The sequence below is a fragment of the Strongyloides ratti genome (assembly GCF_001040885.1).
Source record: "Strongyloides ratti genome assembly S_ratti_ED321, chromosome : 1".
Lineage (NCBI taxonomy): Eukaryota > Metazoa > Nematoda > Chromadorea > Rhabditida > Strongyloididae > Strongyloides > Strongyloides ratti.
In genome coordinates this window covers 4,471,672-4,494,466 of record NC_037307.1, presented here as the reverse complement: position 1 = coordinate 4,494,466, position 22,795 = coordinate 4,471,672, and the positions used below count along the sequence as shown (strand labels likewise).

The 22,795-nt window shown below is 24.7% G+C and overlaps 7 protein-coding genes across 7 annotated transcripts; 3 read left to right on the top strand and 4 right to left on the bottom strand.

Annotated features, from left to right (window-relative positions):
- Nucleotides 1-5,580: 5,580 nt before the first annotated feature.
- On the bottom strand, nucleotides 5,581-8,949 carry SRAE_1000144200 (Protein SDA1 homolog; the record flags this gene model as incomplete). The annotated part of the gene is made up of 4 exons (XM_024648398.1): nucleotides 5,581-6,381; nucleotides 6,423-6,434; nucleotides 6,693-8,668; nucleotides 8,709-8,949. 4 exons carry the CDS (start codon nucleotides 8,947-8,949, stop codon nucleotides 5,581-5,583), a joined length of 3,030 nt encoding a protein of 1,009 aa, XP_024502380.1.
- A 541-nt stretch (nucleotides 8,950-9,490) lies between these two features.
- SRAE_1000144100 (AAA+ ATPase domain and ATPase, AAA-type, core domain and P-loop containing nucleoside triphosphate hydrolase domain-containing protein) lies at nucleotides 9,491-10,602 on the bottom strand (the record flags this gene model as incomplete). The annotated part of the gene is made up of 3 exons (XM_024648397.1): nucleotides 9,491-9,575; nucleotides 9,614-10,422; nucleotides 10,468-10,602. 3 exons carry the CDS (start codon nucleotides 10,600-10,602, stop codon nucleotides 9,491-9,493), a joined length of 1,029 nt encoding a protein of 342 aa, XP_024502379.1.
- A 341-nt stretch (nucleotides 10,603-10,943) lies between these two features.
- SRAE_1000144000 (Transcription elongation regulator 1) lies at nucleotides 10,944-13,607 on the top strand (the record flags this gene model as incomplete). Its single annotated transcript, XM_024648395.1, has 2 exons — nucleotides 10,944-11,273; nucleotides 11,346-13,607. 2 exons carry the CDS (start codon nucleotides 10,944-10,946, stop codon nucleotides 13,605-13,607), a joined length of 2,592 nt encoding a protein of 863 aa, XP_024502378.1.
- A 445-nt stretch (nucleotides 13,608-14,052) lies between these two features.
- SRAE_1000143900 (CAP domain-containing protein) lies at nucleotides 14,053-15,055 on the bottom strand (the record flags this gene model as incomplete). The annotated part of the gene is made up of 2 exons (XM_024648394.1): nucleotides 14,053-14,898; nucleotides 14,948-15,055. 2 exons carry the CDS (start codon nucleotides 15,053-15,055, stop codon nucleotides 14,053-14,055), a joined length of 954 nt encoding a protein of 317 aa, XP_024502377.1.
- A 588-nt stretch (nucleotides 15,056-15,643) lies between these two features.
- Nucleotides 15,644-16,696, top strand: SRAE_1000143800 (WD40/YVTN repeat-like-containing domain and WD40-repeat-containing domain-containing protein; the record flags this gene model as incomplete). Its single annotated transcript, XM_024648393.1, has 3 exons — nucleotides 15,644-15,667; nucleotides 15,710-16,178; nucleotides 16,248-16,696. The coding sequence occupies 3 exons, from the start codon at nucleotides 15,644-15,646 to the stop codon at nucleotides 16,694-16,696; spliced, it is 942 nt and encodes a 313-aa protein (XP_024502376.1).
- A 28-nt stretch (nucleotides 16,697-16,724) lies between these two features.
- SRAE_1000143700 (Histone-lysine N-methyltransferase 2D) lies at nucleotides 16,725-18,102 on the bottom strand (the record flags this gene model as incomplete). The annotated part of the gene is made up of 3 exons (XM_024648392.1): nucleotides 16,725-17,872; nucleotides 17,921-17,984; nucleotides 18,025-18,102. 3 exons carry the CDS (start codon nucleotides 18,100-18,102, stop codon nucleotides 16,725-16,727), a joined length of 1,290 nt encoding a protein of 429 aa, XP_024502375.1.
- A 904-nt stretch (nucleotides 18,103-19,006) lies between these two features.
- Nucleotides 19,007-22,539, top strand: SRAE_1000143600 (Helicase, C-terminal domain and Helicase-associated domain and DNA/RNA helicase, DEAD/DEAH box type, N-terminal domain and Domain of unknown function DUF1605 domain and Helicase, superfamily 1/2, ATP-binding domain and P-loop containing nucleoside triphosphate hydrolase domain-containing protein; the record flags this gene model as incomplete). The annotated part of the gene is made up of 3 exons (XM_024648391.1): nucleotides 19,007-19,073; nucleotides 19,132-19,666; nucleotides 19,710-22,539. The coding sequence occupies 3 exons, from the start codon at nucleotides 19,007-19,009 to the stop codon at nucleotides 22,537-22,539; spliced, it is 3,432 nt and encodes a 1,143-aa protein (XP_024502374.1).
- Nucleotides 22,540-22,795: the final 256 nt, after the last annotated feature.

Genomic DNA, 22,795 nt, shown 5'->3' with positions numbered 1-22,795 from the left:
TATATATATATATATATATGTTTAATTTTTAATATTACAAAACAAGCCCACAGCTAATAGAAGATTATATATTATTTAATTAATAAAATTTGTAGTTTAGGTGATTTTTTATCTAATTCTTTACGTAGATCTCAAATGAAAATGAACTTAGATCTTAAAAAAAGAGATTTTGAAAAGCATTGTAAAAAGTTCTTCAAACTGGCGTAAACTGTATATTGGTTAATCATTACAAATTAGACAATAGTATATTTTTAACAACACCGTGAAATTTTCAAAGTTTATCACACATTCTATTTCTTTAATCATCTTAATACAAAATTCTAACAATTAGAAAAATCAAAATTACCATAATCTGTATTACAGAAATATTACTAATTAAATCATAATATTCTAATTTTAGTAAATTTGAATATTAATTATATTATAAATATAACCTTTTTTTTTTAAAAAAATCAGTCTAGTTTTACTACTGCTAGACAATTCAAAGTTATTTTGGATTACAAAGCAAAGGAGAACAAAGCACAGGTGGACAAGGCAGTGGAGGACAAGGCAGTGGAGGACAAGGCAGTGGAGGACAAGGCAGTGGAGGACAAGGCAGAGGAGAACAAGGCAGAGGAGAACAAGGCAGTGGAGGACAAGGCAGTGGAGGACAAGGCAGTGGAGGACAAGACAGAGGAGGACAAGGCAGTGGAAGACAGGGCAGTGGAGGACAAGGCAGAGGAGAACAAGACAGTGGAGAACAAGGCAGAGGAGAACAAGGCAGAGGAGAACAAGGCAGTGGAAGACAAGGCAGAGGAGGACAAGGCAGAGGAGGACAGGGCAGTGGAGGACAGGGCAGTGGAGGACAAGGCAGTGGAGGACAAGGCAATGAAGGATCTGTACAGAAAGATCAGCAAAAAAATGTAAGTATAGAATTATTATTATAGAAAACTTATTTCAGAAAGACAAATCACAGGAGGACAAAGCAGTGGAGGACCATCAATGGAGGACGAATCAATGGAAGATCATCACTGGAGTACAAAGCAGTGGAGAACAAACCAATGAAGGATCTGTACAGAAAGATCAGCAAAAAAATGTAAGTATATTATTATTATTATAGAAAACTTATTTCAGAAAAACAAATCACAGGAGGGCAAAGCAGTGGAGGAGTAGCACAGGATATTAAGTAAGTTTTACAAAAATTTCCTTTAGTTTTAATATTATAATAAATGACTTAATTGTTAGAAACCTTCGACTCTATGACCTTTAGAATCTTTAACTATGAGAGTTTTTTCAATTCCAGAAGTACTACATGAATGAAAGTCTTCTTATTAGTTGTCTAATTTTTTTAAAAATATTTTTAACTTGAGGCGCCTATTTTACATTGAGAAAAAAAAACACATTCTGATGCCATCCAATTATACCACACTAATTTATTTTGTGTAGCTGTGACTTTTTGATATCCAAGTATTTAAGCATTCAAGACATTAGTAGGTATTAAAGAGTTAAAACTATAACTTTGACCGCTAGTTTCTTCTCTTACTGTATCTATTTTTAGTATTTCGCTCAAAACGGTCATAAAATTTCACTACTTACATCAACTTTTTTTTTAAGAAGTAACTTTAAGTTTCCTTAACCTCATCATGTGCACCTCCTGGAATGGCTTCTTTCCTGTGTGCTAACCTATTATGTTACATAACTTTATATTTGGATGCTGCATTTCTTAACACACAATAACATTTATCCAAATTTATACATATTGTATAATTTTTGTAAATAAAAGCAAAACTGTAGATAACTGTATTATAAAATTCTTTTAAAAGGTAAGCTTATTCTAAAGAATCATTTCATTAAAGTTAAACATTTTAGATGAAGTTGATTGACTTTATCTTTACTTTTGTATGGTATATTTTTGTTGGAATATCAAAAGTTTAGTGAAAGTAAAATTAAAAAAAATTTTTTTTGTTTTTGTATTTATATTTGTATTATAATTTGTTTCGCAATAAAAATTTCAGCAAACAAATTCCTGTGTTTAATTTTAATTTAATTTTTGTATACGTTTTATTTTCAAATAATTTTCTGATTTTTACTTATTATTGTTACATGGATAAATGATTGGGTACAATTAAATTACTAAATGTTGTCTTTCAAGAAAATTTACAAATTAAGAATTCTTTTAGACGCAAATAATATTTAAAAAATTTACCATATCAAATTTTATTTATCCCTAGAGTTTCCATCTCGAATTATGAGTACATATTTAGAATTTTTTTTATCATATTTCAAGTTTAAGATTTCATGCAAAAAAAGTAAACTTAATAGATTTCTAGTAAAAAAAACTAATGTAAAATAACTTTATGTATTTCAAAAATATTGTTCCTATCATGTAAGTTGTTCATTTATTTTAATAAAAATAGAATTACTTAATGCGTAATTAATGTATTATAAGCAATTTCAAAATTTTTAGTTTAATTAACATTTTTTCAAAAATTTGATAAAATTTTTTTTTATTAAACACGAAATTTTTTAAATTTTTTAAAAAAATTTTTCGACTATATCTCTGGAGCCAATACTTATTTTTTGATGAAATTAATTTTATTAGAAAAGTCTTCAAAAATCATATAATTTTCACCCCATCATCTTATTAAAAAAAATAATTTATAAAAAGCTATGGCTAATTAAAAATTTTTTTGAACAAAAAAAATTCATTTTTTGATTATCTCAAGAACGATTAAAATTGCAAAAATTTAATAATACTTAAAATCTAGCGCTTCAAATTCTCCAAAAGTATTTTTTTTATGATAAATTGTTTTTTTAAAAAGTTATGAGAGATTAAAAATTCAAAAAATGTTTAGCCAAACTTCAGAGGCTTTTATCTTGCTTTAAAATTATTTTTTTAACATGCTAATATGAATAACCGTTTCACCGACCTTTCTTTACCTATACTTTAAATTTTAACTCATAATCACATGAAACAACAATTTTGGAGCAAATATTATTGATGCTGCTTTTTTATCTTTATGCTCCAATATTTCAATGAAAAAATTAATTTTTTAAAAATGAATGTGTTTATCGTTATCAGGGTTTTTTTTTACGTTATAAACTTTTATTCTAAATTTAATTTTTAAAAACAATTTTTTGAAAGTCATTTCTCTTCTATATATATAAATATTACTTAAAGTATTATATATTTTAAAGATATATTATATATTTAAAAAATAATAAAATGTGCTATTTTTTTCATCGCATTGCGAATTTTATTTTTTTACATTTTGCTAATTAGTAAAAAATTTGAACAATTTTTTCAGTCTCATTTTGCATGTACTATGTTGATCTAAGAGGATCAAAAATGAGCGTTTTTTTTTGTGTGTAAACTTGATAAATCTCAACTTTTTACAATCATTAAATACATAGTAAATGGAGCATTTAATAGTTGATAAAAAATAAAAATAAAATTAAGTCATTGTTGATTATATTCAAAATTCATCCCGTTTTAAGGGTTATTAAATTACTATAATGGCATATTCAAATTCCAAAAAAAGTTGTTTTTTCTGTAACATTTTTAGACGTAAAACCGGAAATCTAGAAAATTTTCAGCCAATTTTTTTATCACTGAAAATAACAATATTATAGCTATGAAAATTTATATTCTAGACCTACTTTTTAATAGAAATTGAATGAAACTAGTCCCATCTTCAAAGGATAAGTATTTTGCAGAGATACTAAAAAGTAGAAAACAATGAATATTTTAGAAAAATTTCCGTCTTTCTTCATATCTCGCTTTAAATTCAAAATGAATCCAAGCAGATTTCTGCAAACGTCTTCAAATCACTTTTCATATGGGGTCTACCTTCAAAATTTTTTTATATCTTAAAGCACTTTCGAGATATAAAAAAATGGTGACAATGGATTACGCGCGAAAAAGTGCCAAGTTTCATATCTCAAGAACCATTGAGAATAAAAAAATCTTCTCAACGTACGGTACACCTTAAATTATGAAAGAAGCCCAGCGCATCAAATTTCATTGACCTGTGACTTCATTTGCTTGAGTTATCACTAAATTCTTAAAACTTTTTTTAAAATATATTTCTTATCATATCTTCATTTTGAGAAGTCCTATAAAGATGTGAATAGGCTTAATGAATTTCTCGTAAAAAAATGATCTAGAATCATCTGTTTATTTTCAAAATATCTAATTGGATCATAGAAATCGAAATTTAGAAAAAAATATTCCCCAATTTCGCCCTCAACTTTGAATCCTTATAACTCCTGAAGTTTCAATTTTAAGATATAGTTGATTATATTCAAAATTCATCTCGCTTCAAGGGCTATCGAATGAATATAGTAGCATATTCAAATTCCAAAAAAAGTTGCTTCTCTTTGTCCACATTTTTAGAGGTAAAATCGGAAATCTAGAAAATTTTCAGCCAATTTTAATATCTCCAAAAATATTTTTGATATAGCTATGAAAATTTATATTCTAGACCTACTTTTAAATAGAAATTGAATGAAACTAGTCTCATCTTCATAGGATAAGTATTTCTTAAGATGCTGAAAAGTCGGTTACAATGAATATTTTAGAAAAATTTCCGCCCTTGATCATATCTCGCTTCAAAATTAAGATAAATCCAATCAGGTTTCTGCAATCGTCTTCTATAGAGTTTTCAAGTGGGGTCTACTTTCAAAATATTTTTATACCTTTAACCACTTTCGAGATATAAAAAAATGGTGACAATGGATTACGCGCGAAAAAGTACCAAGTTTCATATCTCAAGAACCATTGAAAATAAAAAAATCTTTTCAACGTACGGTACACCTTAAATTATGAAAGAAGCCCAGCGCATCAAATTTCATTGACCTGTGACTTCATTTGCTTGAGTTATCACTACATTCTTAAAACCCTTTTTTAAACATATTTCTTGTCATATCTTCATTTCTAGAAGTCCTATAAAGATATGAATAGGCTTAATGAATTTCTCGTAAAAAAATGATCTAGGATAAAGTATTTATTTCTTAAATTTACAATATTATGTTGGAAATCGAGATTTACAAAAAATTATTCCACAATTTCGCCCCTCAACTTTGAATCCTTATAACTTCTGAAGTTTCAATTTTCGAATATTGTTGATTATATTCAAAATTCATCCCGTTTCAAGGGCTATCGAATGACTATAGTGGCATATTCAAATTCCAAAAAAAGTTGTTCATTTTTTGTCACATTTTTAGAGGTAAAATCAGAAATTAAGAAAATTTTTTTATCTTTGAAAATATTAATGTTATTGCTATGAAAATTTATATTCTAGAGCTACTTTTGAATAGAAATCGAATGAAACTAGTCCCATCTTCATAGGATAAGTATTTAATAAGATACTGAAAAGTTGGGAACAAAGAATATTTTCGCCTTTGTTCATGCTTCACCTCAAAATCAAGATAAATGCAAGCAAATTTTGACAATCGTCTTCAAATCGACCTACCTTTAAAATAAAACCAATGAAGAATATTTGTTTTTCATAAAACTATTAATGAATTATCCAGAAAAGAAAATACAAATTATTTTATTTACTTTAATAAATACATTTTTAACAATTTAATGCTACTTTTTTAAGCACCAAAAAGTTTTTCAAAAAGCTGCTTCCTTTTTGCTTCAACAAGTAATGTTGTCATCTCTTCCTGATTAGGAACGACAAATCTTTTAATCTTAGTATTATTCATAAAATCGTCAATAAAGTCTTCTGTTTCCATTTCTTTGATAACAGAATTATAATCGCCATCCATATAAAAAGCATTTTTAAAAAATTCATGAGATTTATTCATAACAGAATTCCTTACTTTCCATTCCTCCTCTATTTTTTGCTTAGCTATCTCTTCTTCTATTTTTTCTAGTTCAATTAACTTTTCATTATCATCATCCAACAGCCCAAAATATACTGCACCAGGATTTCTTACATAATTATCTTTCTTAAAATCTTTTTCATGTTTATTGTCTGCCTCTTTTGCAAATAATTCCCTAACACCAGGTAAATCTTTTGCTGCACCAAAATATTTATAACCTCTGTTAGATGCTAAACCAGCACCAGTAGATTCAATATTTCCGCGAAGCCGCCTATGATCAGGACCTCCAAGATCACGAATTCTCTTCTCCCATGCTTCTTTAATTTTAATTAATTTATTAATTTCATCATTTAAATCTCTTATTCTTCCTTCACCTAATCCTGGGTTTTGAATTAAAGTAACATTTTTTGTAATTTCTCTACTTACTTCACCTAAAAATCTTTCAGCATCTTGAACATTTGTACAATCTTTAACATTAGCAGGCCTCTTTGAAATTGGACCACGTTCTTCTAATTCTTTAAATTTCAGCCACCTCGCTAATGTTGTTTGTGCTTTCTCCGAATTACGAGCCTAAAAAATTTATTTTGAAAAAAATATTTTATTAAAATTACCATTTTTATATACTAACAGGAAAGAAAATAATAGAATTCAACTTAATATATAAAATTTAAAACATTGACCAACACTTTTCCAAATATTATTTATTAAAATCTCGAAACGAAATAAAAAAATATAAGTTTATTAAAAACATAAAAATTCAACAAAACAATTTAAAAACAAAAACATTAGTTAGCAGTTTTTTTACCCTTTTGCTTAAGAAGATAATTCTTTAAAGAAATTTGTCTTTCTCTAAAACTTCTTTGTCTATTTTGTCCTCGAACTTTTTGTTTAATCATTGAGAAATTTTTCTTTTTAGCAAGTTCACGGTTTGTTCTTCCAACATGTTCTCCAGTTTTTACTTTTTTACCATATTCTTCGCGACCTTCTCGTCCTTCCTTTACCTGGGCTAGACGTTCTTCTTTAGATTGTTTCTTAATCTTTTTATGGAAATGTTCAATATCGTTAAGTCTAGGAAGTCCATCACCTTCTTCTCTTCTAATTTTCTTTTCTTCAAACTCTTCTTCAATTTGTACATCAGCATTTGTTTGTTTACGTTTTGTACCACGTTTGTTCATTATAGCTTTTCGATACTGATGAACACGAATACGTTTAAAATCGGCATCTGTAAAAATACGATTTTCAGATATTTCCTGAGCTTTAGCAATTCTTTCTTGTGGATCTAGTTCATCTAATTTAACTTCCTTTTCTTTGTTTTGGTCGTCTTTTTTTACATCTTCACTATCAGAAAGATCTTCTTCTTCTTCATCATCCGCCTCGTCTTCTTCATCGTATACTTCAATTTCATCTTCTTCTCCACTTACATCGTCTTCCTCGCCACTCAATTCTTCTTCTTCTTCTTCCTCATTATTATTTACATTAACATTTTTTTCAGTATTAGTTGATTCATTTTTATCATCAACATCCAAATCTAACCAATCTTCACTAGCATCACTATCTATATCTTCCATTTCCATGCCTTCTTCAACACCATACAAAATTTCGGCACCAGGGATAAATGTTTTAGCTTTTAAAGAACCAAATTCAAGTTCAGCCTCATCAATATCTGCACTTTTTTCTGTTGGTCTACCTCTATCTTTTCTATGTAATATAGAAGGATTAATTTCTCTAAATAAAGTAACTATTCCTTTTGAAGCCATAGCTACATTTTTGTTTTTATATGATCTATATTGTACTAAATCTTGTACAAGATCAGCATCAGCCGCATGGGGACAATTAGAATATATCTCACGTATAGTATTTAATCCTACAACAATAGCTTCAGTTGATGCTTTATCAGTTACGAAATTATTGGCAATTACTTTAACAAGATTTTCGACAAGATCTGGTGGAACAAGATCATGACAAGCTTGAGCAGCATACAATAAAATTCTGGTAACTTCTTTTTGTTTGGGATTTAAATATCTATGAAGGAAACTGTAAAATCCTAATGTTTGAAGTTTATGGACACCAATAATACGGGCACAAAGAGCCATTCTAATAACTCGGACTTCAAATTTTTCATTTTTTCCCGATTCAAGCATCTTAAAAATTCTATCAACAAATTGTTGTGGATCATAAAGGCATTGAATTGCATAAAGATTACAAAATTTACTTTTACCTTCTTTTTTTTCTTTCTTATCTTTTGAAATTGTTTTTTTAGCTTTTTCAAACATTTTTTCCTTCTTTCTTGTTTTTTTAGAAGCTCTAAAAGCACACATAACTTCTTTAAGAGTTTTTGTAGTTTGAGCTTCATCATCTTCACTATCAGTATCTTCAGCTACACCTTCTTCATCTTTTGTAGTTCCAAGGAAAAATTTCATTCCTGATACTTGAATTTTAGGAATTCTATGAAATACACATTCTCCAATAGCATTAGCTGTTTTACTATCTTTCCAAAAACCTCTTCTAAATACATTAATTAATACCATTTGTGCAAGGCGTGCAACAACTGCTCTTGAATCTTTTAATTTGGCAAAAAGAAATACTTGCATTTTAGTTTTAAGTTTTAAATCATCATTTGATTTTGATAATTTTTTAATTATCGAAACAATAGCGGTTGAAATAAATTTTCTAAGATTTTTATCTTCAATTTTACATAATTCAAAAAATAACTGGAGGAGTTCAATTGTATCTAAATGTTTTCTATTTCTAAGTGATAAAAGTGATTCACAAAATGATTCTCTAATATGATGATGTAATGCTGGACCTTGATCAGTCAATATATCTACCATTAATCGACCAAATTCTTCGGCATCACCTAAAAATAATAATTTAAGAAGACATTGAATGTATATTACTTTTATAATATATAGCTGTTTTAGATAAAAACACCACTAATTCAAGAATAGGTTGCAAATTCATTCTATGTTGTGTAGGTTGTATGTTAAGTAATTTCATATTCTGTTTAAAATGTTCAAATTGTTCAGAAAATTCTTGTCTATACGATTCTGGATCTTTTTTTACCTTTTCCTGAAGAAGTGTTAGGTTGTAATCCAAATTGGTTACTTTAACAATTTCAGCATCTTCTATCGTTTCCATTTTAGATTTTAAAATAATATTTCAGGAATCAAATGAATTTATACCACCTAATACACAACACCAAAAAAATAAAAAGGCAATCGTTGTAAAATGTATACTGGAAAAAAAGTTACGAACAACTTCTTTTACAAATTTTAATTGTTTTATCACGTTATAAACAGAAGTAAATTTAATATAAAATAGTAAATACTTTTTTAAATTAAATTTATTTAAAATGAAAGGATTTGTAAAATTATGTATATTGAAATAATTTTAATTAATGAAAAAAAATATTGTTGTATAACTTAAAATGAAATGTATATTAGTTTAATGTTAGTAAAATTTATTATTACTTTTATATATAAACTTTTTAATACAATGTAAGCATATAAATTTATCTCAATATAATAAATATAATTAAAATTAAAAGTATACTGTCATTAATTTGATGGCAAATGAATTCTTGAAAAAATTATTTAATATAAATACAAATTATAAATAGTTTAGGTAAAATACTTTTTCTATCTATCCAAAGATGGTTATTAAGATTAGCTGGAAAACATTAAATTTTTTCATTCAAAAATTTGTTTAATGCAAAATAAAATTCATTATATTTAATTGTTTCTTTATAATTAAAACTACCAGATCTATAAAAATTTTTTAAATTTACATATATGAAACTTACTCTTTTTGATTTAAATAATCAAAATTACTTTCTAATTTATCATTAATTTTGTCAGAAACAGTATTTCGGCAAATTTCTATTAGATCTGAACATGATAAGTTTCGAGTTTTAATTTTTATATCATTTATTATTTCAGGATTTGTGAAAACACATGGTAATAAACTTTTTAATATATCAATTCTTGTTTCTTCATTAGGTAAATCTATAAAAATTTTAACAGAAAGTCTTCTTAATATTGCAGGATCAATCAATTTTGGCATATTTGATGAACCTACAATAACAATTTTAGAATTGTTTTGTATATACTCATCCCATTTTGATAAAAAATAAGCTTTAAAATTAATCATGCATTCATTATCAGTTGCCTTTCTTACTCTAAAAAAACTTTCTATCTCATCAATAAATAAAATTACTGGTTCTAATTTTTTTGCTAAAGAAAATAATGCATTTATTAATTTTTGTGATTCTCCAAATAATTTATTCATTATTTTAGACATATCAATATTTAAAAATCTACATCCACTTTCTAATATAAGTGCTTGAGAAAATTTTGTTTTACCATTTCCAGGAGGTCCATAAAATAATACACCCATAGGTGGATTTAAAAAGTTATTTGTTTTATTTACACAACTAAGTAATAATGGATAAATAATTCTTCGTCTAATAATTGTTTTTATGTTTTTATACCCAATAATTTCATTAAAAGTTATTTTGTTTGTGGTAGAAATAAAATTTATTAAAATAATAGATTCATTATCTGTTAACTCAGGTGGATTATTTATTCCTAAAGCTTTCAAAATTTCTTTTGCCTAAAGAAAAAAAAAATTGTTTTATCTAATTCAAAAAATTCTTACTATTAATTGTCTTTTTTTTGTTTTGTTAGATTCAGGAAAGATAAGTTGATATATTTGTTTTGTAATAAATATAGATATTGTTAAACTTAATGAAATCTTTATTGTATATCTAAATATACGTTTTACTATATCCATTTTAGATAAATTATTATAAAACAAATGACTTTAGAGAAAATTTCAAGTTTGATGCATTTAAATAAAAGTTATTTTATGTCTATTATCGTAATTATTAATTGTATTTTGTTTTATATAAAAAGATTTTCCTACAACATAAATAAAGCCTTTATTTTCTTGTTAAAACTTCTTCACTGTTAATATTTGGAATAGTGTTTAGCAAACATAAAGTTTCTCAAAAATCCTAGTAACTTCCATTATTTGTAAACACATTGTATTTGTAACTTCTTTACATCTATTTTCTGTATGGGTAAAAATTAGACATTTTTATAGTTGATAGGAATATAAATATATTTTAAATAATGAGATATTCTCCTAAAACATTGGATATACGTGATTTAAAAGCACCACAAAATCTTCATTCTTCAGCACCAATGGCTGATGTGTCTTTTTTTAATAATAATGCTCCACGAGCAAACGTAAGACAAAGAGGTCCACCAACATATAATGCTGGAGCAAGATTGATGCCAACACATGCAGGACCTGTATATAGAAATAATTCTAATCCTAGCATAATACAACCCCCAAGAATAGGAAATAATAATCCTGGTCCTTCAACAATTCCAACTACTATTAATCCTGTTGAAATACAAGAAAAACAAAAAGAAATATTTATTAAATTAGTTAAAGAGGTTAGTTTTTAAAAATAAATACAATTACTTTTTTTTTTGTTATAAATTTTATTAAAATAATTTTTTTTTTAGAGAATAGAATATAAAGATAATGATGAATTGTGGGTAGAAATTTCTCAATTGGGAGGAAAACCTTATTATTTTCATGCTTTTACAAAACAGTCTGTTTGGAATAAACCTGAGGGAGATAATATTGTAATAATTGATCAACATGAGTTTAAAAAAATTGGTGAAGAAGCAGGAAGAAGGTTTAGTGAATTGACAAAGCAAGGTTCACCTACAATAAATGGTTATTCTGGAGGTAAAATTACCCAACCAAATAATATAATGTATGGAGGAACCAGTAATCTTCCTCCAGTTACACCATCTAATAATACTCATTTGGACCCATGTATATTTTGGAAAGAATATTTTGATAAGAATACAAACAGAGCTTACTATTATAATATTAAGACAACAGAAACAACGTGGATTAAACCTCCTGAATTAGTTGAGAAGGAACTTGAAGAAAGGCGACGCCAAGAAGAAGAAAGAAGACTTGAACTTGAAAGAAAAAAAACTAATAGAGCTGTAAAAACTATTCCTGTTAAGGGTACACAATGGACAGTTGTATGGACAGGTAATGGAAAAGTATTTTTCCACAATCCATCTACAAGACAATCATTATGGGAAAGACCACCAGAATTATTTCATAGAGATGATGTTGATCAAATGATTAATAATGAATCTTTGGTGAATAGTAAATTATTAAATGGAGAATTATCAAATAATGAAAATAGAGATATTAAAGATAACCAGGATAGTGCAAAAGATTCATTAACTATTGATCAACAAGTAACAGAGGAACCAGCAGCAAAAAAGAAGAAAATAAGTAATAGTAATGGCCTTAATATACTTGTACCAGCAAAACTTCTTGATGACCCAAGTGTTCAAAAAGAGATTGAAGCTCAAAAAACCAGAGAACAACTTCCTTTTGAAGAAAGAGCAAAAATATTTAAAGAAATGATGTTAGAAAAGAATGTCTCTGCTACTTCAATATGGGAAAAAGAACTTGCCAAAATTGTAAATGATGAAAGATATTTATTGTTAAATAAAGATGAAAGAAAAGCTGAATATGATAAATATGTAAAAGAAAGATTAGAAATTGAGAGGGTAGAAAGAAAAAAGAAACATAAAGAGGCCGTTGAACAGTTTGAAAGTTTGCTTGAGGAGGCAAAACTTACCCATAAAAGTTTATATCCAACATTTGCCGCAAAATATTCAAAAGATGAGAGATTTAAGAAGATTGAAAAAACTAGAGAACGTGAAGAAATTTTTAACAATTGGGTTAAAAATATTGCAAATCAAGAAAAAGAAGAAAAAAAGAAATTGAAACAAGATGCAAAGACATCATTTATTGAAATGTTAAAGGAACACAAAAGTTTGACAAAAAATAGTAAATGGTCAGTTTTTAAGAAGAATGTTGATAGTGATAGTAGGTATTTTAATACATATCTATCATCTGACATTCGTGAAGAATTATTTAAAGATTATATCAAAACACTAAATTCATACAGTCAAAGTGATGTAGAAGAGGAGGATGCACGTTTGGATAGATTAAAAGAAAAATCATCATCACAAAAGGCATTAGAAGAGAGAAAAAAAGTAGTTGAGAAAGAGAAGAATGAAGTGGCAAAAGACATGAAGCATTCAGCAGGAAATTTGGCTCGTGATAATGCTAAACGTTTATGGAAAACAATTTTAGTTGAAAAAATAAAAAAATATGATATCAGTTGGCATGATGCAAAGAAAATATTACGAGATGATGAAAGGTATGAAGAATGTGACTACCTAAGTCGAAGTGAAAAAGAAAAATATTTTGATTCACATATTAAGGATCTTCTTTCTAAAAGACAAAAAGAAATATTTTTATTATTTGAACAGGATAAAAGATTTACTTATTCTTCAAGTTGGAGTGATGTAAAAAAGGCATTATTATCAGATGAAATGTATTCTAATTTTTATTCAAGTGAACGGAAACTTGAAAAATACTTTCGTGAATGGAAGGATGAAACAACAATTAAATTATTAAATGACTTTAAAGAACTTTTAAGAGAAACTAAAATTATAACTTATCGTTCCAAAAGATTGGCAGAAGAAAATGAACAACATTTACTTGATATTTTATCAATTTTGGAAAAAGACAACAGATATTTAATTCTTAATGATATTCCAATGAAGCGTGAAAAAATTTTTATGGAATATATTGAGAAGCTTGATAAACACGGTCCACCCCCACCACCTACTTCTAGTGAAAATGAATCAATAAAAAAGAAAGATTTCAGTAATTGTTAGAAAGTAATACTATGATTTATATAATTACAAGTTGTTACTTTACACTTTTGTACAATAAACAATACAATTAAATTATTTTTATCAATTTTAACTATAACTAAAACATTCATATTGCTATGTTATTTAATTTATTTTTATTATGTTTTGGTGATTTATATTTTAAAAACTTAATTTTTTTTTCTAATAAATATTAAGATTTTGTAATTTTTTCATCTTAAAAGTAATATTCTGATATTGTATTATGTGTAAATAAAGTTTTAATAAAATCGTTTCAGTTAAAAATTTATTAAAGTTATTTTGTATTTTTTTTTTATTACTTTTTAACTATTAAAATTATTAAAAATATCTTTATTTTAAAGCATGATTATGATATAAAAAATGAAAAAAAAATTTTTAATTTAAAAATTAAAGTAGATAAGAAATATATCATAGAATTAATTTATTTTTATTCATATAAGCAAACTACTAACATCATTGGAGTATTATCTCTTTGATACCGAATAATACCAATTCCTATATATCGAAAATGTTCTTTTCTAAAATTACTTTCTTTCCAAAATTTCATTTCATTAAACCATTCATCAATAACTTCTTCAATTAAAAAGTTAGCTGATCCTGTCCATACATTTGTCTGGTACTGTGAATGACTATCTACATTTTGTCGCATTAATTTTTCATAACAATAAATTTTTGCTTCTTTCATTAATTTTTCACTAAAAGATAATTTTGCGTAAGATGGAAGATTATAATAATATAATCTATAATGATTAATTCTATTTAATGCTGAAACATATTCATCAAAAATATTTCCTTGTGATATATAACTATCATTATTATGATTTATATTATTTCTTGTTATTATATGACTATCTCTTACTTGAGTACCTGATGTTGTAGTAGACCATACATCTCCATATAAAAGACTATCATTATAAGTTGATTTTCCATTATTACTAAAATTTCCATTGTTTCCAGTTAATATATACTCCGTTCTTTCTCCAGGTATGTCAATAAATGTTCTACGATTTGATTGTATTTCAGGTGATGGCTTAGATGATTTTAAAATTATTTTAGCAGGAGGTGTATGTCTATGAATATTTTGCCTCTCCATAGAAGGTGATAAATCACATTTTGGTAATCTTTCTGTCTCTATAAAAATGGGTGTTGTATGGTGGTTTTTGTTATCATGTATAGGTGAATACCGTAATGGTATCTTTTCAGTTTCTAAAAATATTGGTAATTTTGAAAGATTTTTATCATTTTCATACTTTTCACCATAATATGTAGCTTTCTAAAAGTTAAAAGTAATAATAAATTAATTATATAAATATATATATTACCATATTAACAACACTCAATAATTTTCCTTGAGGTGTCCTTCTTTCAATTTTTTTAATTACAATAGTTTTTGGAGTATTAGAAGAATATTTAACAATTTTTCTAGACATATTTTGATATTTTAATCATATAATTTTACTCATATTTAAAATATAATATTTTTAAGGTATCATATTTAATGCTTTTTCAATTAAATTTTATTGTAATGTTAGTCAAATATTCTATTCAAAGTATTTGACGTTTGACCGGTATATGCATGAATCACAATTTCTTATTCATAAATCTATTGTATATTTTATAATATGTATTACAATCATGAAAATATAATTTGTAAAAGTTGTTTAATGTTATACTTTAAAATATTATTTTTAAATAGAGCAAATTTTAAATTAAAAATATTTTATTTATAAAAATCAAATGATAAAAAAACATTTCAAATTTTAGTAACTTTTTGATATCGTTTTTAATGAAAACAATTTTATTTATATATGTAAGTATTTCTATATATATTTGATTAATATTGACATAAAAAATTAAATGATAATAATATATATTTTATTCTATGAAATGATAACTTATTTATGTCACAATGATCATTAATATTATCTTTTCTTCTAGTAATGCTATATTGATTGCCAATTTTTAAAGACAATTTAATGTTAAAATAGTAGTGTTTTAGAAAATAATATTAATTGATTATGTTTGCTGACAGTTTTAATAATGTATGTTTAAAAAAAAATATTTATATATATTTTTTTCTCTAGAATTTTAAAGATTGTGATTGGGAAATTATTTCTTATGAACATAATTCTAAAATTAAGCCATTACTAGTTAAAATTGAAAATTCAAAAGAAAATGATGAAAAAATATGTTTTATTGATGAAAATAAGAACTTTATAGTAATGTCAAATAATCTTGAAATTCTTGAAATTACTCTTTTACTTTTTCCTAATATTTCTTCTGAAAGTATAACTTTTATTAAGGATATAAATATTTTTGACAATGTAAATAAAATAATTGCTATTGTCAACAAAACTTTAAAAGTTTTATTATTAGATATTTCTAATAGAACATGGGAATTTATAACTTTTCCCTCAACAATATATTCATGTCTTTTAGTACAAGATAAAGTATACAATAGATTTGTTTTATTAGCAGGTGGTAATAATATTATATATTTATATGATATTCCATCTAAAAGAATTTTATCAAAATATATAGCATCAAATTCAGGTATTATATCTAATTTTATTTATCTTGGTGGTTGTTTATTTCTTACTGTTACTATTAAAAAAAATTTAGAATTATGGGATTTAAGGCGCAACAATGAACCGTTAAGAATTTTTAAAAGTTTAACACCACCTATGATTTCATCAAAAAATTCATTAGATGTTGATAAGTTTAGTTCAACGAGTATTTTTTTAATTCAAGGAAGTAAAGATGGTTCATTTAAATTATCAAATATTCATAATGGTACAGATATTAAAAAAGGAAAATATAAAAAAATGTTAAATAATATGAAAAGTATAAAATTTCTTTTTAAAGAACAACAATTTGCTGTGGCATTATTTGAAAATTCAAATGAATTATATGTTATAAATCTTGTTACTTTTGAAGAAAGAATGATCACAACAATACCATGTCAAAATAAATCAAATTTACATTTTTTATGTGTTCTACCAGAAAGTAAAAAACTTTTATTTTTAGAAAACAATCGATTTATAATGATAAAATTTAAAATTAATAAATGATAAATAATTATATTACACGCATTAATTACTAATTGATCCATTTTTTGCACTTTTTTGCCCCACAATAACATGGAATTCTATTCTTTGAACCTTCTTCTCTTTCAAATTTATAATCATAAACTAATTCTTCACCTTTTCTAATATCACGAGAACTAATCATTATAATTTTTTTCTTTTCATTTATATATATTATATGTGCAATGCAATTTGCCTCACAAGAATGATTCATATATCTACTACATGATCCATAAAATGTTGCATCAACAACATAATCATTATCAATTTGAAAAAAATATACACCCAAACCATTTTCAATATATTTTTTTTCTCTTATATTAGCAATTTCATAACGAATCTGTTCACCTGTATATTCAATTATATAGGTATTTTCAGGTATATCAACATTAGCCACCAGCCCAAAACCATGAACTTTTGATTTAACCATTTTAACATAATGTCTCCACTCTGAAACCATAATTTGATATCTAGAATATGCACTTGTTTCAACCATTGCCTTTTTAGAAATTGCATGTCCATGAACCTGAGGATCTAAAATATCACTATTTGTTATTTTTCTTTTATGTTTTATTGAAGAATTTGGAAGTTCAGGAAAAGAAATCAAATCCCTATTGTTTTTAAGTCCAATAGATATAATACTATTATTTTCAACTTTTTTTTTAAAATTATTATATGGTTGTAAACGTGCACATGTCAAATTTTCTTCGTTATATTTATTTTTTTGAGTTATATTATCATGTTTATTTTTAACTAACAATTTAAATGTTGAAGGAGATGATTTTAAATTAGAACCAAATTTAATGATAGGATGTTGTATTTTGTTCTTAACATTAGAATTTGATAATGTTTTAATACTTAGACTTTGTTCACCTAAAGATTTATTATCAATAGTACAATTAAAATTGTGATAACTATTTTTTTTTGTATGTTGACAATCTAATAAATTATTTGTTATATCAAGGTTACTGAGATCATTATAAGTTTGGTAGGCAATAACAATATTATTTTCAATTGATTTTCTTTTATTTTGTTGAATGTTATTATTTTTGGTATCAGGAATAGTTACATTTTTATTAAAAGTAGATTGTAAATTTTGTTGATAACACTTTTTACTATAACTTTCTTTATTATTATACTCATGTTTGTTAGTTTCCTCCACTACATACTCAACAATTTCAGAAACACTTTTTCTATATTTTCTTTTACCTTTATTTTTTTGTTCTTCCTCATTTTCAGCAATCTTTTCATAAACTTGATTTAATAATGTCCACTAAAATATTTGATAAAGAATATCTTATTATTATACTTACATTTCCATTATCATCACCATCAAAAGTGTTATTATTTCCTGAACAAAAAGTTGGTACATTTAAATAAGAGGATCCCATTGCAAGACAATTAATATAAACATCTATGAGTAAAAAATTAAAGAATCCTCTTGTCGATATAATACTTATTCGCCTTTACAAGCTGCTAATAAAGAAAAAAAGACATTTTGCGAAGCGTTTTCTTTGCGAGATAAATAGAAAAAATAATTAAAAAAAAACAGTATAACCATAATGTGTAAACTATTTTATAGGGATGTTTTTATTGGACCTTAATATATTATATCAAATAATAAAAAAATTTTAAAATATTTTAAAAAGTAAGATATGATAATTTTTTTTTAAAAAAAAGTTATTTATATATATTGTTTATATTATAAAATGATAATAAAAAAAAAAGTTTTTGCAAAAAATAAAGCTATTTTGAAATTTGATAATGGTGAGGAAGAATGCTAAGAATGTAATATTAATGGATATCTAATAACAAATGAACTAAAGAATCATGAAAATAAATATAATAAGTTTGTATATAAATTATCAGTAAATGAATACATATATAATTCTACTTCTTATTTGGTTATAAAGACTATATTTTATAACTTCTAATAAATATCAAAAAAATATATTAAATAAAATTTTTTAAATCTATCATCATGTAATATTTCCTTTGATAAAATAGCAGTTAGATTTTATTGTATTAAAGCACATACAAATACGTAGTACTACCATCATAAACTATCCTATACATGATTAAAATCCTTATATTAAACAAAAGTTTTAAAGGACTTTGATTTTTCAACTTATTGTTCACCAAAAATTGTCATATATATATATTACAATTGGAATAGAAAAAAGTAATTTGAGTACGATAAATTATTATCAGTTAAATACGTACAACAAATCAAAAAACTTTATTAATTTTTTAATATTTTTTGTATTGACTTTATTACAATATCATTAAATTAATATGAATGTGAATATTTCAAATATACAATCTAACAATACAAATACTGTACCAAAAAAGCTAGATGAAGGTAGTAACTTTATATCATCTTTACTGTTTAATGATAATTATTTAAATATAATTTTTAGATCAGATTTTAATACCATCAGATTGGGTAATACAGTTATGTGATGTTTGGATTTTTAAAGAAAGATCTTATTATATGATTAGTCAATTGGTGTCTTTGATTGAAAAAATAGAAATAAAGTTTTCAATAAAAGATAAAAAAATGAATGATGTTGGTGTATATATTTATGATTCTGTGGCTAATATTATTTTATCAAAATTGAATTATTCATTTTTTTCACAAGGAAAAGGTATTTCTACCATCGAATCTATAAATGACTGTGCATGGAATATCATTCATAATTTAAAAGATTATTGCCAATCAAATAGTTCATTTTTAAGTAGATTATCAGATTATGTTAAACAATTACCAATTCAATATTTTGAAAATGAAAAAGATTTTTATAAGTTATATCAACCATCCAGAAAATTGTTAAATATTGGAGGAAACTTAATTTCTTACCAAAATAGTAAATTTGAACTTGAAAGAATTGTCAAAAATAAATACTCTTCAATTGATATTTTAATCAATAGGATAATATATATCAATAATAGCTGGTTAGTTATTAAAATATTTAATATAAAATACTTAATTATTTAGTTTTTATTTTATAAAAAAATCAACTAAGTTAAATAAACAACAAATTCATGGATATGGATTTGGGAAAAATTTATTAGATGCTGAAAATGAAGCATGTTATAATATTTTTTATTTATTTTTACAAAAAAGTCATTTGAGGGGGAGTTGTGAGGATATGGGTAGAAAGTACTTGTTAAAAGAAAATATATTTAATGTTGAAATTAATTCTGATTTAGAAAAAGAAATAGAAAAATTTATTACAACTTATAAAATAAAGACTACTTTTGTTCCGAAAACAGTATTGTCAAGAATGAATTTAATTCCAAAAATACAACCAAAAGTTTGTAATGGATTTAGAAAAGAAGTACATTGTATATTAAAACCATGGAATGGTCCAAAAATGAATTATAATTGTTGGAGTGATTCTATGTTGACTAATGACAATTTATATTATAATATGGAATTAGATAAAATTTCTGAATATATTAGAAAAAAAGAAAATGAAAAATGTTATTTTGATTTTATAGAAAATAAAAGAAAAAGATTGCCTATTTATATGGAGAGAGAAAAAATTTTAAAAATAATAAAAGATAATCAATTGATATTGATAAGAGCAAGTACAGGATCTGGAAAATCAACACAAATTCCTCAAATACTTTTAAAAGATTTTATCAATCAAGGTAAAGGAGCTGAATTTAATTGTATTGTTACACAACCTAGAAGATTATGTGCTACTTCATTAGCTAATGAAGTTGCTTATGAAAGATATGAGTTTATTGGAGAATCAGTTGGGTATTCAGTACGTTTTGATAGAGTTGATCCTAGACCATTTGGATCTATTGTTTACACAACAACTGGTACATTATTACAAAGTATTTACTCTGGATTAAAAGGAATCACTCATATTATTATTGATGAAATTCATGAAAGAACATTATCTTTAGACTTTTTATTAATAATATTAAAAAAGATAATTAAAAATAATTCATCAATCAAAATTATATTAATGTCTGCAACTGTTGATGTAGAAATGTTTAAAAACTATTTTGAAAATATATATGTATATCAGTTAACAATACCATTGTATGATGTAAAACTTTTTTATTTAGAAGAAATTATTCAAGAATTCAAATTTATCCCATATGGATATAATCAAGTATTTGATAATAATAATAATTCATTATCTTTTGAGAAGTTAAATGATAATGATAATATTTCAAAAAAGGCAAAAACTATTGCTACAGAAATTGAAATAAATGAATCAATTCCATATAATCTTATTATAGAAATTATAAAAAAGATGATTACAATTGATGATAATGATAGTGGTTCTATTTTAGTATTTTTACCTGGATTGAATGAAATATTTGTTTTAAAAAAATTAATTGAAGAATATTTAGAAATTTTTAGTATGGAAATAATAACTTTACATTCATCACTATCTTTAGATTTTCAAAATTTGGAACCATCAAAATCAGATAAAAAAGTTACAAGAATTTTTCTTTCAACAAACATTGCTGAAAGTTCAATTACTGTACCAGATATTTCTTGTGTAATTGATACTGGTAAAGTTAGATCAAAATGTTCCAGTAGTACTAGTACATCTTCTATTTTACATACAATATGGACTTCTCAGTATAGTATGGAACAAAGAACAGGAAGAGGTGGTAGAACTAGAAATGGTTATTGTTATCGTTTATGTACTAGAAGTCTTTTTAATAAATTACCTAAAAAACAGAAAGCAGAAATGCATAGTGAACCTTTATCATATATTTTATTAATGATCAAATCATTAGGATTAGGTGATCCATATAAATTTTTAAACTCTGCAATTGAACCTCCACCAATTGAGTCAATAAAAAATGCAGAAGGTTTTTTACAAAGTATTTCTGCTTTAGATAAAGACAAAAACTTAACGGCAATTGGATATCAAATGGTTAATTTTTCATTGGATCCTTTACAAACAAAATCATTATTAATTTCAATTCTTTTTAATGTTACAGAAGAGATGACATTTTTTTTGGGATATGATAATCTTTCAATTCCATTCTTTAGTAAAAAAGTACCACAATTAAAAGTCAGTGAAACAATTAAAAATTTTTTATTTAAAGACCATTCAACAATATCAGATCATTTTCTTGCATTGTCATTTCATAAAAATGTCTATAATAATACAATTACTGTTGGAGAATATGAAAATAACTGTACCGAGTTTTGTATAAATAAAGATGCTTCAAGTGTACTTTTTAAAACTTACAAACAAATTGAAAGAAAATTAAAAAATAATTTTTTATTAGATAAAACTATTAATAAGAGTAATGAAAAATTATCAAAAGAATACAAAGAATTTATTCTATGTTCTTTATTACTTAACGCTTATTATCCAAACATTGGTTATGTTGTTCAATCAAAATCTACTTCAAAACCATCTTTAATTACTTTAAATGATTTTGAAGGAAATTTAATGAAAATTAGAAAAGATTCTTCTACACATTTTGCATACACAAATGGTTCTATGAATTTTTTAAAAAAATCATCTCCATTTTTTTTGTATTCTAAAAAAATAAAAACTGAGGTGGATAGAGTAGCAATAAATTTAACAAATATAACACCCATACAATTACTACTTTTTGGTTGTAGTAATATTTATATTGATGAAAACATTGGAGTTGAGTTAGATCAAAAAATACGTATAAATATGAATAAAAAAGTTGCTTCTCATATTTTAGGTATAAGAGGTGCCATTGATAATTTACTTGAATCATTGTGTTGTAATGGAAAATTAACACAAGAGGAGGAGGAGATTCGAAATGAAATTGTTAAACTTATTGTTAAATTATCCACTATATAAATTGTGACTATCAGTTTTTATTTTATGTGAATCTTTATAATATATCAAATTAATATTTATCATTTTATACTTTTTTTTTAGTTACTATTTATCAATTTTTATAATTATAATAAAATTTATTAAAAAATGTGAAATTATTTTTATTTAATAAGTAACAAACTTTATTAAAACAACTAAAATATTTTTACTATTCATTGTCTATTTAAATTAAAAAAAAAAAGACATTTTAAGTAAGTAGTGTAATATTTAAAAATTG